We start from the raw sequence: 12920 nt of genomic DNA, 5'->3' as shown, positions 1-12920 counted from the left end.
AATACCACGTTCAACATTTCATTAATAAACTTTTCATCATGCTATACCGTTAGATACCTTCTTATGTCATTTTTATAGTTTCTTCATATACATGTATTTTTGTTTGTTAACATTACAGAAAATAAAAAAAGAATAAACATAAATTTTTCAAAGAGGAGAAATAAAATATATGTGATCTCACTTAGAAATAAATAACAATTTATAAATATTTCATAATCAAATATTTGCGTAAGATTGCACATATGCACAATTCATTATCGGTTTAGTATTAATTGATGTACAATGGATGGCGATAGCGTGCTCATACTTTTATAACAAAACTAAATTTGAGCGATACTTAAGAAAAGATAATATTTTCTTTATTCTTTCAAATAAAAGGAACAAGTTCTTTTATTTTAAAGGAAGCCATTGCCGAATAGTCATTGTGTCACAAGTGTGGATTCGAACTAAGTATATATAAACTATTTTGAGGCTCAATTGCCAATTCATGACTTGAATAATATACATTTACTTTTCTATGGTTCCTGCTGAGGGCAAAAGGTTATAGAATCAGAAGAAGTTGTAAATCATAAAGCAAAAGAAGAAAACAAAAATGTTATCGAAAGTCACTACGTGTCACAAAAAAGACGGGTAGTGAACTAAAAAGTTACGGAAAGGAACCGAGCGATTGAATCTATAACAGGGGATTTAAGACAAGCCGAATCTGTATATGTCATATGTCGATTGTACAGCTTTATCATTTGAGTAAATTTTAGGTGTCCCTTCGTGCATTATTTCAGTCAAAGATTGACTTTCTGGTATATAAGTTCACGATGGTTTTTCGAGAAAAATTTTTTTATAAGCTATTATCCACCAATCATTTTTTCTTAAAGTTGCATAAAAAATCGTCTTGTTTAACAACTGTTCTGGTCCCACAGATTTTATTGTTTAATAGAGTTGTGTGTATTTTACTGAAAGGTCAGTCATTTGCATTCCCTTAAAATTTACACCACATATAATGTTTTTACACTTTTAACTACACCGACTTTTAAAACTATGACATTTTAGGAAGATATTCTGACCAGAGTCACACTTTAGGCTGTGTTTTCAGAATAATGACCAAGTGTTAATGACCTTATAAAACTACATGTATTCTAGTTATTTCATCTCCTTAGGCCTAATGCCGGCCGATAGAATATGTGTGGATGAAATCAATACAATATACGAGGTATAGTCAAAAAGTTCCCGGACTCTTACGATAACTTTGTTATTTTGTGTATGTTTTAATAATGACATATATCACATTAAAATTTAGAGAAATCGCTGCATGAATATATAAGAGTCAATGATTTTCATAAATGTTACACACATTTAACACCCCGTTAAAGTTTCACACTATGGCACGTACGGAGCACTTCGGCGACGTCGACGACGCTAACGACGTTCAGGTGACGTTCATATTCCAGAAACAACTTACCGTCACGTTCGTGCTTTTTCAGAATAGTCTCCATTGTGTTCAATACACTACCTGTGCCGCTGTACCCACTTCCGGTAAATGTCTGCATACCACTCTGGAGTTTAACTTCTTATTGCGGACCTCACAGCATATTTGATCTCATCTTCTTATCTAACCTCCGACCCCTCAAATCCCTGGCTATCCATGAAGAAAATATACATGACTTTCTTCGCCGACTTGCAGGTTTTCGCCTTCTTGAGGGGGGGGGGGGGGAGAAGGTGATGAATTTAGCTTCCACAACATCGACTCTTGTCTACTCTCCTGGTCGTAAAAGTTCACCCACGTCTCATCCGTAGTGATAATGTGCCTTAGGAATCGTTCGCCGTCTCTATCATATCGCCGTAAACATTCTCGGGAAGCGTCTACACGGGTTGCTTTGTTTTCATCTGTAAGTAACCCAGGTACCCAGCGGGCGCATACCTTATTCATGTTTAAATCCTTCGTCACTATCTTATGTACAGTTCCATCACAAAGCCCGACGGTGTCTGCGATATCATCAATCGACTTTCTCCCATCTTTGGCGATATGGTCCTTCACATCTTGGATTGAGCGCTGATCGTTACACGGTCTTCCGCTTCGTGCATTATCGGTAATTTCCGTCTGACCTTCCCTAAAACGCTTGTGCCAGTCAAACACAAGTGTCTTAGAACAATTATGAACACCCTCCGTCTGATTCAAAAACTTCCAGGTATCAGTCGGAGTCATTCCAGACATCGCACAGAATTATTACTGCCCGCTGCTCCGTACGTTTTTCTGAGGTTGACATTTTTTCGTATAGAAATTTTCACGTGGCTTGAATAATCGTGCACAAAATGGCGATACGTCATCCGATCACGCTGAATTTTTACAGTTGTTTACTAGTAACGATCAGCTGACGTCACGTATAAAAATCACGACGTTCTGGCGCCAGTATTTTGAGACATTCATGAAAGAGTATTATTCACTTCTAGAAAAATCAAATTAATTCTGAAATGCTCCGTACACGGGTTGCGGGCGTGTTTCATGTGAAAAATAATTTCCAAATATTTACTAAATTGATTTTTTCCATACATGTTGCTACTCAAATTAGTTAAAGATACCTTCATGGTAAATTTCATGACAATCGGACGTTAATAATCTTTTTAAACAGACCAGTCCGGAAACTTTTTGACTATACCTCGTACTAAGATATGAAATCAATGAATCTGACAAAATACGACTAAATTGCCATGCTTTCCGGCTTAATAGCTCTAAATTACCCATACTTTCAAACTTGACATACTGTAAGTTTATGGCGTTATGGCAGTATTAAATTATACTACTCAAGATGAGTTCTTTACTCTTCATGCAGATTTATTAATCGGGCTCATTCTCTTTTTACTAAAAATGAACGGCAATATATCCTGCCAAATAGTCCTAGATATATTTCGGGACCTAATCGTGCACAACTGTGGATACTAAATGGGATTAATACTAATTATAGACATATATATTATAAGACAAAGGAAGTTAGAAGAATCACAACCATTAAGTTTACCTCCGAAAGAAGTGTTTTAAACGACCGAATAGTGAATTAGTTAAAATATTTGAGAACTGGAATTATTTTTATCTTATAAGGGTAATTATCTCAAAGGCCCTGACTATTATGAAGAAATAAAAAATGTATTATTTGCTATTCAATAAATATAACTTTACTTCCTTAAACCTTTATTGAAGATTTCTTTGGAACGTCCCGCCGTACATTCTGACATGTAAGTTTCACCACTTGCAATAAGGAACATAAACTTAAGTTTCAATTTTTAACTTAAACTTTTTAAATGAGTTTCGGTAATACAACCGACTTTTCTCCTACCCGCATTCTACGTCTAAGGAAAAAATACTTTTTTTCTCAATACATTGAGAGGAAAGAGGAAAACCTTTATTGTACGTCATGATAACATAAACATAGATTAGTCGTTTTAGATTCAGTACGAATTGACAATTGTTATCTTAGTTGCGTCAATACAAGTATGTCAATAATTTGATCTACAATAATGTTACGTTAATCACGTGGTAAAGTTATATGATAAAGTCACATAAAATGCTTTATGCAATGAAGTTTACTTTACCTAAATACATGCCATATTTTAAACCAAATAGCGACTTTCGTATTTCGTTACAAAGCTTTGTCGATACATATATATCAATGAAATAACAAATTACGAGAAATTGCTATTGTAATACATTGTTTAAAGCAACCGTAATTTTAAACTATTTGCTGCGGTGGCTTAATGTCTATTTATTAGTAGAAAGTTGCTTGTTAGGTCTTACAAAACACCATTACCCGATATGCAAATTTATTAAGTTAAGGTTATTACACAGAACTGTGTAGGAATCTGGAAGACATAAAAAGAAGATACAAAAAAAGTCAGCTTAGTATTTTAATTCGAAGGAAAGAATTCATAACTAACAAAAAAGGAAAAAAAGAAAGAAAAAAATAGACTTAAACATATAAATAAAACATACAAAATGACATTGCGGACAAAACTGCCTTGGCAAACTGATACTAACATGTACTTTTAATGTTCAATTGCGTGTTCATTTAGTACTTTTTTGTTAATATGTTAAGTAACATTTTATTAATGTTGTCTTTGTGTGGTCGTTAACTCAGATGCTCATAACTCGAGATTCACATACTCTGTAAAATTGGTGTTTTTCCCTGTTGACTTGTCGTCTGAAACCAGTAAAATATTGTTATTTATATCATGTTAGAGATAAACATCATATCAATGTATAGTTCAGTTTAAAGCATACTGTACGAGTTTGTTTATCCAATTTAATCTACATAATTATGTAATTAACACATAAATGAATGAATAAATAAATAAATAAATAAGAAAGTAAATAAATAAATTCATTTGCAACATTTCACACTTATATTATGTTTAACATTGAATTTTAAAAACTGAGCATCTTAATAACTTAATGTTAGTAATGAATGTTCTACTTACCGTCTTCTTTTTTTCTAATTAGTTTATTTTTATCTGAGAAGGCTGCTGGAACTGTAATTTAAAACCATGCAAATTAAATACCATACCAATCAACTAGGTATGCTTGGTGCAATCAAATCTTAAGTAAAATTTACAAAAATATTAACGAAAATTCCGTCAGTAATTCGTTTGCCAGACCTTCTATTACATACTTCAAATTAACATTTAAAAATTGTTATAGTTCGCCTAATAATAATAGATTAATAAGCCAAAACATTTGTTTTGCGCGTATGAAAATAAACACATCTGATTGTTTGTATGAGCATTTCATGGCTGTTACCTTCATATCCATCAACCGCCCTCATTTTGTTTTCTTTTTCTCCTCCTACTAAAATTAAAAAAGATGAGATAAGACATATGTTATTGTCATAACTGTTGATTGATTTTGAATTATCATACAACCTTATAGGCTACAAATTGACTCGGCAGTTCTTGATATTTTAAGAGTCTTACAATGACTCTCGGTACAGACTGAAATATCTTGCTTGCCAGCGACGAATGATGGTATTTGGTTCTTTTTTCTCACATATTTCATATCAATCATATTTCGTAACGAAATACGAAAAAAGTACTGTTTGCTAGCTGCAGCATTTAAAATATACAACTTCATTCATAACACTGAATGACGTCATCCTTAGAAAACACTTCATTCATAAAAGACGCGCGGGAATAATGTAATATAAAACAGCAACTTGTCTTACACGGGAATGTTATACAGGTTTTCCTTGCACCGGTGTAAATAATAGAATGCCCTGTGTGATATGCAAAAAAACTGTTTTCAAAATATCTTAAATATCTGTAAACGATATGTTAACGTTATTACTTACTTTCTGTCGGAATATGGATGTCTTCATATATTACCAATTTGCTGTTGGAGGAATCACCTAATTGGCACCAAAGAAAAAAAATCATTTCAGGACTTCTTTCTCTCTCCTCCATCCTATTTCTACTAATTATGAATCAGTTAAACTATGCAGAATCAATTTTCAGAAAACAGAAACATTAAAACCGTGTACGATACTTTCCCTCAGAAGACAACTTGATATGAGTCGAATTAGAAATTGATAATGACTTGCAACGAAGAAACTAATCCAAAATGCGATCATTTGTATACTTATAATTTAAATTGTCTTTGATTTTTATTTGCATGAAGATTTAAATAAAATGTTTTTTTTTGTTTTTTTTTTAACCCATTACTTCATATACACGCCTTTTAACGCCTTTTTCACCCCCCCTTTTTGTTGTCTCAAATGATGAAAAAATGCCTTATTGAGGCCCCAAACACTTGTTTTTGTTTGAGAAATGTTGTTAAAAAAGTGACCTCTTTTCGGCGCAGCCCCCCCCAGCCAAAAGATACATCAGGGGGTTGCCAGAAGGGGGATGTGCCCCCTTCTGTTTGGGGGGTTTGAAGGGGGGCGGAGTCCCCCTCATCGCCAAGAAAATTTTGGACTTGTGAGAGGCTGTAAATGACCCCAGATTGATCATAAGGTAACGTGTAACCAACGCTGAAAAGCATTTGACTCTATCTCAATCCATTGAGAAGTTGCAGCACTTTGAAATCAATTTTGATGGAAAAAATCAACGCAAAATAGTGATTTTTGGCAATTTTGAGATGTCCCCTCGTTGCCATGGTAACAGAAAATTTAAGCCTGAGCATGTTGTTGCAAGGGCAATGGTCCAGTCAACATTTGTGCCAAGTTTGATTAGTGTTGAAGCAGTTTTTATAGTATTATAGCAATTTGAACTTGTAACGGGAGACTTTTCAATGAAAACAGCCATTTTTCACAAAATGCTCATGAAGTAATGGGTTAAGAAAGTGTTCAATAAAAACGAAGATAATCGGGAAAATCCTTTATAAGTTTATGGGCGGTAATAAATGCTATCCAGTTAATAACTTCCTTTATCACTACTTTTTGGTATTCAGTAATCTTGCAAGGCAATGAATGGATCTTAAAAGAACAATACAACTCAGTAGAAGGGCTTGGCAATTAGTTATACATTATGAAAACTATCACAATTTCATACTTTATTATAAATCAATTTTCAAGTCTTTATCATTACTTGGCGTTTGTCAAGCGTTAAGCTTTGTGTAATATGTTGTATGTTTATTGTTGCCTATAACTTTCAGAGATGAAGAGAATTTCAATCATATCCTCATCTACGAGTACACTCACCTTTTTCTGGTGTGTCAAGTCTTTCATATTTCTGTCGTAAATTGACCATTTCTGTACCTTTAAAATAAGACAAGCTAAGTTAATAGCATTCGTATTATAAATAGTATTGTATATCACTGCATATCTTTCATAAAATGTTTTGTAAATACGTATACCTGTATAATATTTATACTCGCCGTTTAAAATACATTCATGTATTATAAAATTCATTTAAATCATAAAGTAATCTAAACACGCAATATGTGCTTCAAATAAGTTCAAAACTGTTATTAAGTCAAATCTTTTACATAAATGATTATGTACGCGTAATTAGAATAATTGTATAATGTGTTTTTTCATTATGAAGGCATGTTTATTTTGTATGTATATTTGTACAAGTGGAATGAATATGTACATTAGAAATAGCTTTTTACATAGACTCTGTAATCAATCGTCTCACCTGTCTCCTGTTTAATTTCCTCATATATTTCCTTTGAACTGTTTGCTGATAAAGTTATAGATTATGAATTATTACACATATATTATAACAAACATTTTAAGATAAATTTAAGCGTGAATCATTAAATATATATATTATACATGTATAAGGGTTGAAAAAATAAGATGAAGAACCAATGCATTTATTTTTGGATGGTAAATTGTAAAAAATAAAATAAAACAAACGTGGAAACACGACAATAACAACAACTCCGTAAAGCAGTTATCTAGGTAATTGTTCACATACCTTTCATGCGGTCCTGCTTTGAAGTGATACTATCCTCATCTGCTAATCTTTTTCATGAAAGCGATGAAAAGAAATAATACTCATTTGTTTTTTATTGAGTAGTGAAGCTATGGTAATCAAAGTAAACTGAATACATGGAAAAGTTTTCGATGATAACAGGAATAAATTAGAAATAAATAAACACATTTCATAACTCATTACTGATTGACTAAACCAATTATAGAAAACTTGTGTACTAAACGTAGTGGCTGTATTCTTTTAAATAAGTTTATATAGAGGATATTTGTTTAGTTCAGTGTAAGATCGGAATATATTTCACCGAGTGAGCACCAAAAGGTATATTTCACGAGTGGCGCAGCCACGAGTGAAATATGAACTTTTGGTGTTCACAAGGTGAAATATATTTCGATCTTACACTAAACTAAACAAATTTTCTTTTTATTATATGAAAAGAAACGTTTTAAAAAGACATTTAACCTAATACTGAATGAAAAGCGCGCCAAATAATAATACAACGTGACGTCATAGTACTGTGCACGCTGGTATTTCACTGAAACAACGTAAGGGGCTTAAATTCAAAACAGTGAAATTATCAAAGTGGTAATTTCACTGTTTCAAACAGTGAAATTACCAGTTTTATATCACTGATATATTTCTATAAACCACCGAAAAGCATGTAATAAAATAGTGTCTTCTATTTCTTACCTCCGACAAAAGTATTTTCGTCTTAAGCAAATTGTAGAAGTAACTGAAATAACAGCCAATGTAATTGCTGCAAGAAGGCCAGCGAGAATCCAAATGATAAATGACTGTGTAACTTTACATTGACATGAATTAGATCCTACAACATATGATTAAAATACATTAATTTGTTGTAGCTCTATAGAAAAACATGTAGCATTTGATGTAATAGAAAATATTTGACATTTATTCTCCTTCACCAGCTGAGTCATTGATTATAAAGAACGCATTTAATTGATAATACTTGATTTAACACTTTTGGAATAAACCAGAACCAAATTTATTCACTCACGTTTCGTTTGAAACTCAATTATTTCAGATTTGTCCGAATTTCCATAAGTGTTGGTTGCCATCAAATACAATTGATATGTTGAACCTCTCTCAAGCCCGCCAATATATTGCCTTATCATATAATCACTTGTCTCCATATCATCAGTCAACAAAAGTGTCCACTCCTCACTATCTGTTTTTTTATAATTTATTTCAAATAATTGTTTGTCACCCCCATCATTTCCTGGCTTCCATTGTACAGTAAGTGATGTTTCCGTTACACTCTGCTCAATGACTATCAATTCTTCAAAAGAAGCTGGTTTGGCTTAAATGATATTTGTTTACCAAATTAGCAATGTAGTTTAGGTTAATTAATATATGAATCTAAATGGAATTTATAAACAAATGCAATGCATAATTAGTAAAAATAAAGGCACAAAGTACGAAAAATATACTTAATGAAAAGTATAGCTAGAGCTTTCTAATAGTATTTTTTGCTGAATTGTAGTGAATATATTCAAATTTCTACAATCTAGCAATTTTCTTTAAAAAAAGATCCTGATTTAAATAAAACTATTTTGTATTATCCAAAATAACATAACGAGAAAACTTTGAAAGAAATTGGATCATATATGGTTTTCCTAAATGCTTAGAATAAATCATATTAATAAAAAAGTCATCAAATAAAGCGCATTGAAACATTATCATAAATACGTTGCTTAGATTATTAAGACAATAGGTTTTCCATACATTTTGTCTGAAATCTTAAGGTAACGTTGTCTGATCTTCCGAAGCCGTTGGCAACTGAAATTTGCACGAGGTACCGTGTACCGCTTAACAAATTCATAATTGTATGATTCATTTCTAAACCACCATTATCAGTTATGTTGATAGTCGTAAACTGTTGAAAAGTTTCTTTTTTGTACTGTAAAATAAATATTTGCTCTTTGTCATATCCTTTAAAAGGTTTCCAACTCAGGGTTGCACTTGAGTTTGTGAGACTATCATCTATGATTACAAAATGTGTCGGTTTTGCCGGTGGTACTGAAAAGAAAATGAATCAGCCAAAATAGCACAATGTTGAAACAAACCATAAAATGGTGCAATTGAAAGAACTAAAATGATACAAAGACAACATAAGTGTAGTGACAACAGCTGGTCCTGTGTTGGGTGATGCGTCCATTGAATACCTCATTTTCTTGTTGACTTTGTTTTTCACAGCACTTAGTGAATGTACATGATGAATTTCAAAACCATCACACTACACAAACGAAGCTGATGTGACATTAAAACAGTCAAAAGGAAGTTATACAACACTGTCAAATTGAAAATATAGAGACTCATTATTTCGATAGATAGGAATATCATGTTTTTTACTATTAACTTATCTATCGCCTGTATTTTACGTCTAATATATTTTATGTTAGATTCATTAAGGTTTAATGACCCACCAATTGATAATGCAGTTCCGTTACAACAGGCCCTAACATATGCATATCGAACGATTAAATAACATTGTTTATCAGATATGTCTTTGTCTACTCAGCTCAATTATTTGAATTAGCACTCTGAGCATAACTATGTTTTGAATTTTATTTGCCTACAAATCTTATTTAAATTTCAGCGTCATTTTCTGACTTTAACTAGTTGAAGACTGAAAATAAATAATTTACCTTCATTTAAAACATGAAACGACTGATCATATATGCCAATGGAATTTTCTATAGTAAGGCGGTAATTTCCTAAATCTTTCTCTGAGACGTTGGAAATTGTAAGATTGGTCTGTAAACCCGATGTTACGATATGAAAGCGATCACTTTCTTGTAAATATATCCAGATAGATTTTTGTTGTTCTTTCAACCACTTGAAGCCCGCTTTTGTAGGAGCTGGATGAGCTAATGCAACAAAGGTAAGAACCACTGTTTTCCTTTCTGATGTAAATATATGTTCTTGTAAATCCACAGCCGGAGATGGACGGGGAGAACCTTAAATAGTTAATATGATAATGGCGTTAGGTCTGTCTTCAGTATGAAATGTTATTATACAAACTGTTATACGAATGTTATCCTAGCTGGATTGTTTAGCAAAATATTTCACATTAAGTGATCAAGCTTATATCTAACTTATACCAATTTTGATTACCTTAGAATCTACGAACATGACTAACATTACCTCAGTATATCAGTATATAATAAGCGATTAAGCTCTGGTAAAAAATTTACATGTAAAATAACGATTTTTATTTAATTTCACCCATGAAATATGGTGCTATATCAGTCAAATTTATTTAATTTTTTTTTAATAAAAATGAGATATAAATATGAAAGTGGGCGGAGTCAAAACTCATATTTATTTTAAGGGACTTCTTTCGCCATTTTGTTTGAAAATCTGATAAATATAAAACAACTGTTTGTTGAATTTTGTTTTGAAAACTATCTAGAATGATAGAAAATAGTCTAACTAAGATAATAAATCCGAACACCAATATCTTTAATTCAGTTATAAACGCTGTACAGACGTTTAAAGAGTTGTTTACGTGACGTCACAATTTAGCGCTAAATTTCGCGTGCAAAACAAGACAATAATTATCTTACTGCGCACTGTACAATTGCAGCTGCGTAGCAAGCAAGGATGTTCGTAATCATTTTCTTTGATAACGTAATTAAATAAAAAGGTTATTTTTCGTGAAATATGGTATATATTTTCACTCAACATGATTAAATGCCACATATTTTCACTCGCCGTCCAGGGTCGTGAAAATATGTTGCATTTTATCATGTTTCGTGAAAATATTTTCCATATTTCACTCAAATGAAAAAATATCCTCTTAGTAATGAACCACAACAACAACAACAACAACTTATGTACAAACTGAACAATTTGCTTACATAATATATGTAAAGTCAGGTGATTTCGTGATGGATCCTTTTCATTATGAATGTTTCTCCCGACACAAGTATATATGCCATCATTAGAACACGAGGCCGTAGCTTTTGAATATGTCAGTGTATTAACATTAGATTGAGAGATAAGGATAACGTCTTTGAAATATATTGTTATCGATGATTTAGGATTACTTTCGGTTTGGCAGACTAATTCTAGCGAATCGTTTTCACGCAGAGTTACTGGATCTAAACCATGTTTGCCTTTTACATACAAACTCGTTACTGTTGTTTTATCTGAAAGCAATCCTAAATTAAATTACAAGCATAAAAACAGGTTTCTTCAATAAGAACTAAATGATTCTCTAGTTGCCTAAAACACAATAAAGGTAATGTAAACAAAATCACAGTTGCAAAGGTCTGTTCAGATTATTAATTGATTCATGTTATATTGTTTAAAAATCAATGATCTGATGCAGGTAAAAATTGGCACTGAGTGATATTTATTATAAATATGTGTGCAATTTAATCAAATATGTTTATATACGGATGAAAAGTTCCCTCGTCACTTTGACATTAACATACATTTCTCAAGTATACAAATTGAAATGAATATTGAAAAATGAATTATTATTATTTAAATTCAGATTCTCGTCTTTTTTAGGAAAAATGTTAACATCATACAAACGACATTTAGATGAAAGCTTCTACTGACTTCTCCTTCAGTTTCATTCTCACAACTTGGATTCATTTTGTTAACTGCTAAACATTTGTAAAATCCATCATCTTTTCTTTTAATTTGGTGTATATACAATTCTTTTGACGTCGAAATTATTTTGTTTTCATTTGTAGTCCACGAGACATTAGTGGCGGCTGGGTTCCCGGGAGTAACAGGACAAGATACATTTAAAGTTGAATCTTCAACAGCAGAAATATCCGCAAGTCGGCCGATTGCTGGAGGATCTAGGTTTAAGATACAACACAGTCTGAACAGTAAAGAACATTAATTGTATGATACTGCATATCAAATACTTCATTTTCGTAAAGGCCAAGGCAGGAATAAAATTATTCTTAGCACAATGAAAATGTTGGAATGTGATAACTTTTTTATTTTAATTAACATATGTTAAAAAATATAAAATGAAATTGGCGTAACCTCGTATGTAGGTGTATATATAAGTAAAAATCAATTTATATAACTGCGTATGTTTAATCATGTTTATATATTATAGATACATATACAAAGTGTAAGAACTCACAAAGAACATCCAAACGAACACTTTTATGGCTTTCACCCCTCTTGATACCACCAAAAGTTCTTTCCATTGTATTAAAAGCATAACAAGAATAGTTACCCTTCTTGTCTCTGGTAATATTATGAGTTAAAAGATATTTCGATGTTGCTGTTATTGGACCGTACCATGAGTAGGAAGCATTTGGCTTTGCTTCGGAATCACACATCATTGAAAAGTCTGTATATTCCATTGCGCTTAATTCTGTTTTCTCAGAAATACATTTAGCATTGTCTTGTCTGTTCACTTCAAACTGAATAACTGGTATTCTGGGCGGATCTAGGAATAATGACATTGATCATTGTAACAAAACTCTTATCTACTAGGATTATTA

At 32.1% G+C, this 12920-nt stretch overlaps 2 protein-coding genes across 3 annotated transcripts; both read right to left on the bottom strand.

Moving 5' to 3' along the window:
• Positions 1 to 1752: 1752 nt before the first annotated feature.
• LOC132748464 (protein GVQW3-like) lies at positions 1753 to 2209 on the bottom strand (the record flags this gene model as incomplete). Its single annotated transcript, XM_060738087.1, has 1 exon — positions 1753 to 2209. A coding segment is annotated over exon 1 (457 nt), but the record flags the coding sequence as incomplete, so codon positions are not given.
• Positions 2210 to 3881: 1672 nt separating this feature from the next.
• LOC132748462 (uncharacterized) lies at positions 3882 to 12904 on the bottom strand. 2 transcript variants are annotated; one of them, XM_060738084.1, is made up of 14 exons: positions 12554 to 12904; positions 11979 to 12257; positions 11301 to 11591; positions 10086 to 10397; positions 9163 to 9456; positions 8435 to 8737; positions 8107 to 8242; positions 7402 to 7448; positions 7117 to 7161; positions 6678 to 6734; positions 5331 to 5387; positions 4784 to 4831; positions 4465 to 4515; positions 3882 to 4187 (listed from the first exon to the last, which is right to left on the bottom strand). In XM_060738084.1, exons 1-14 carry the CDS (start codon positions 12879 to 12881, stop codon positions 4129 to 4131), a joined length of 2307 nt encoding a protein of 768 aa, XP_060594067.1. In that variant the 5' UTR covers positions 12882 to 12904; the 3' UTR covers positions 3882 to 4128. The 2 variants fall into 2 exon arrangements, with proteins under 2 accessions (XP_060594067.1, XP_060594068.1); XM_060738085.1 differs by having other exon boundaries at positions 12715 to 12859.
• Between the last annotated feature and the right edge of the window lie 16 nt (positions 12905 to 12920).

Source organism: Ruditapes philippinarum, unplaced genomic scaffold (genome assembly GCF_026571515.1).
Source record: "Ruditapes philippinarum isolate M1 unplaced genomic scaffold, ASM2657151v2 ctg1480_1_1_1_1, whole genome shotgun sequence".
Taxonomy (NCBI): Eukaryota; Metazoa; Mollusca; class Bivalvia; order Venerida; family Veneridae; genus Ruditapes; species Ruditapes philippinarum.
Note: the sequence above shows the minus strand (reverse complement) of the source record. Positions and strands in the feature narration are given on the sequence as shown.

What these genes read in the sequence shown, in the direction of transcription:
- LOC132748462 (XM_060738084.1), bottom strand. Translation starts at nt 12,881, where the DNA reads ATGTCATTATTCCTAGATCCGCCCAGAATACCAGTTATTCAGTTTGAA. An exon ending in CTTTCATCTAAATGTCGTTT is followed by an intron (nt 11,592 to 11,978) that starts GTATGATGTTAA and finishes GATTGCTTTCAG; the next exon opens with ATAAAACAACAGTAACGAGT. An exon ending in CTTAAGATTTCAGACAAAAT is followed by an intron (nt 8,738 to 9,162) that starts GTATGGAAAACC and finishes ATATCATTTAAG; the next exon opens with CCAAACCAGCTTCTTTTGAA.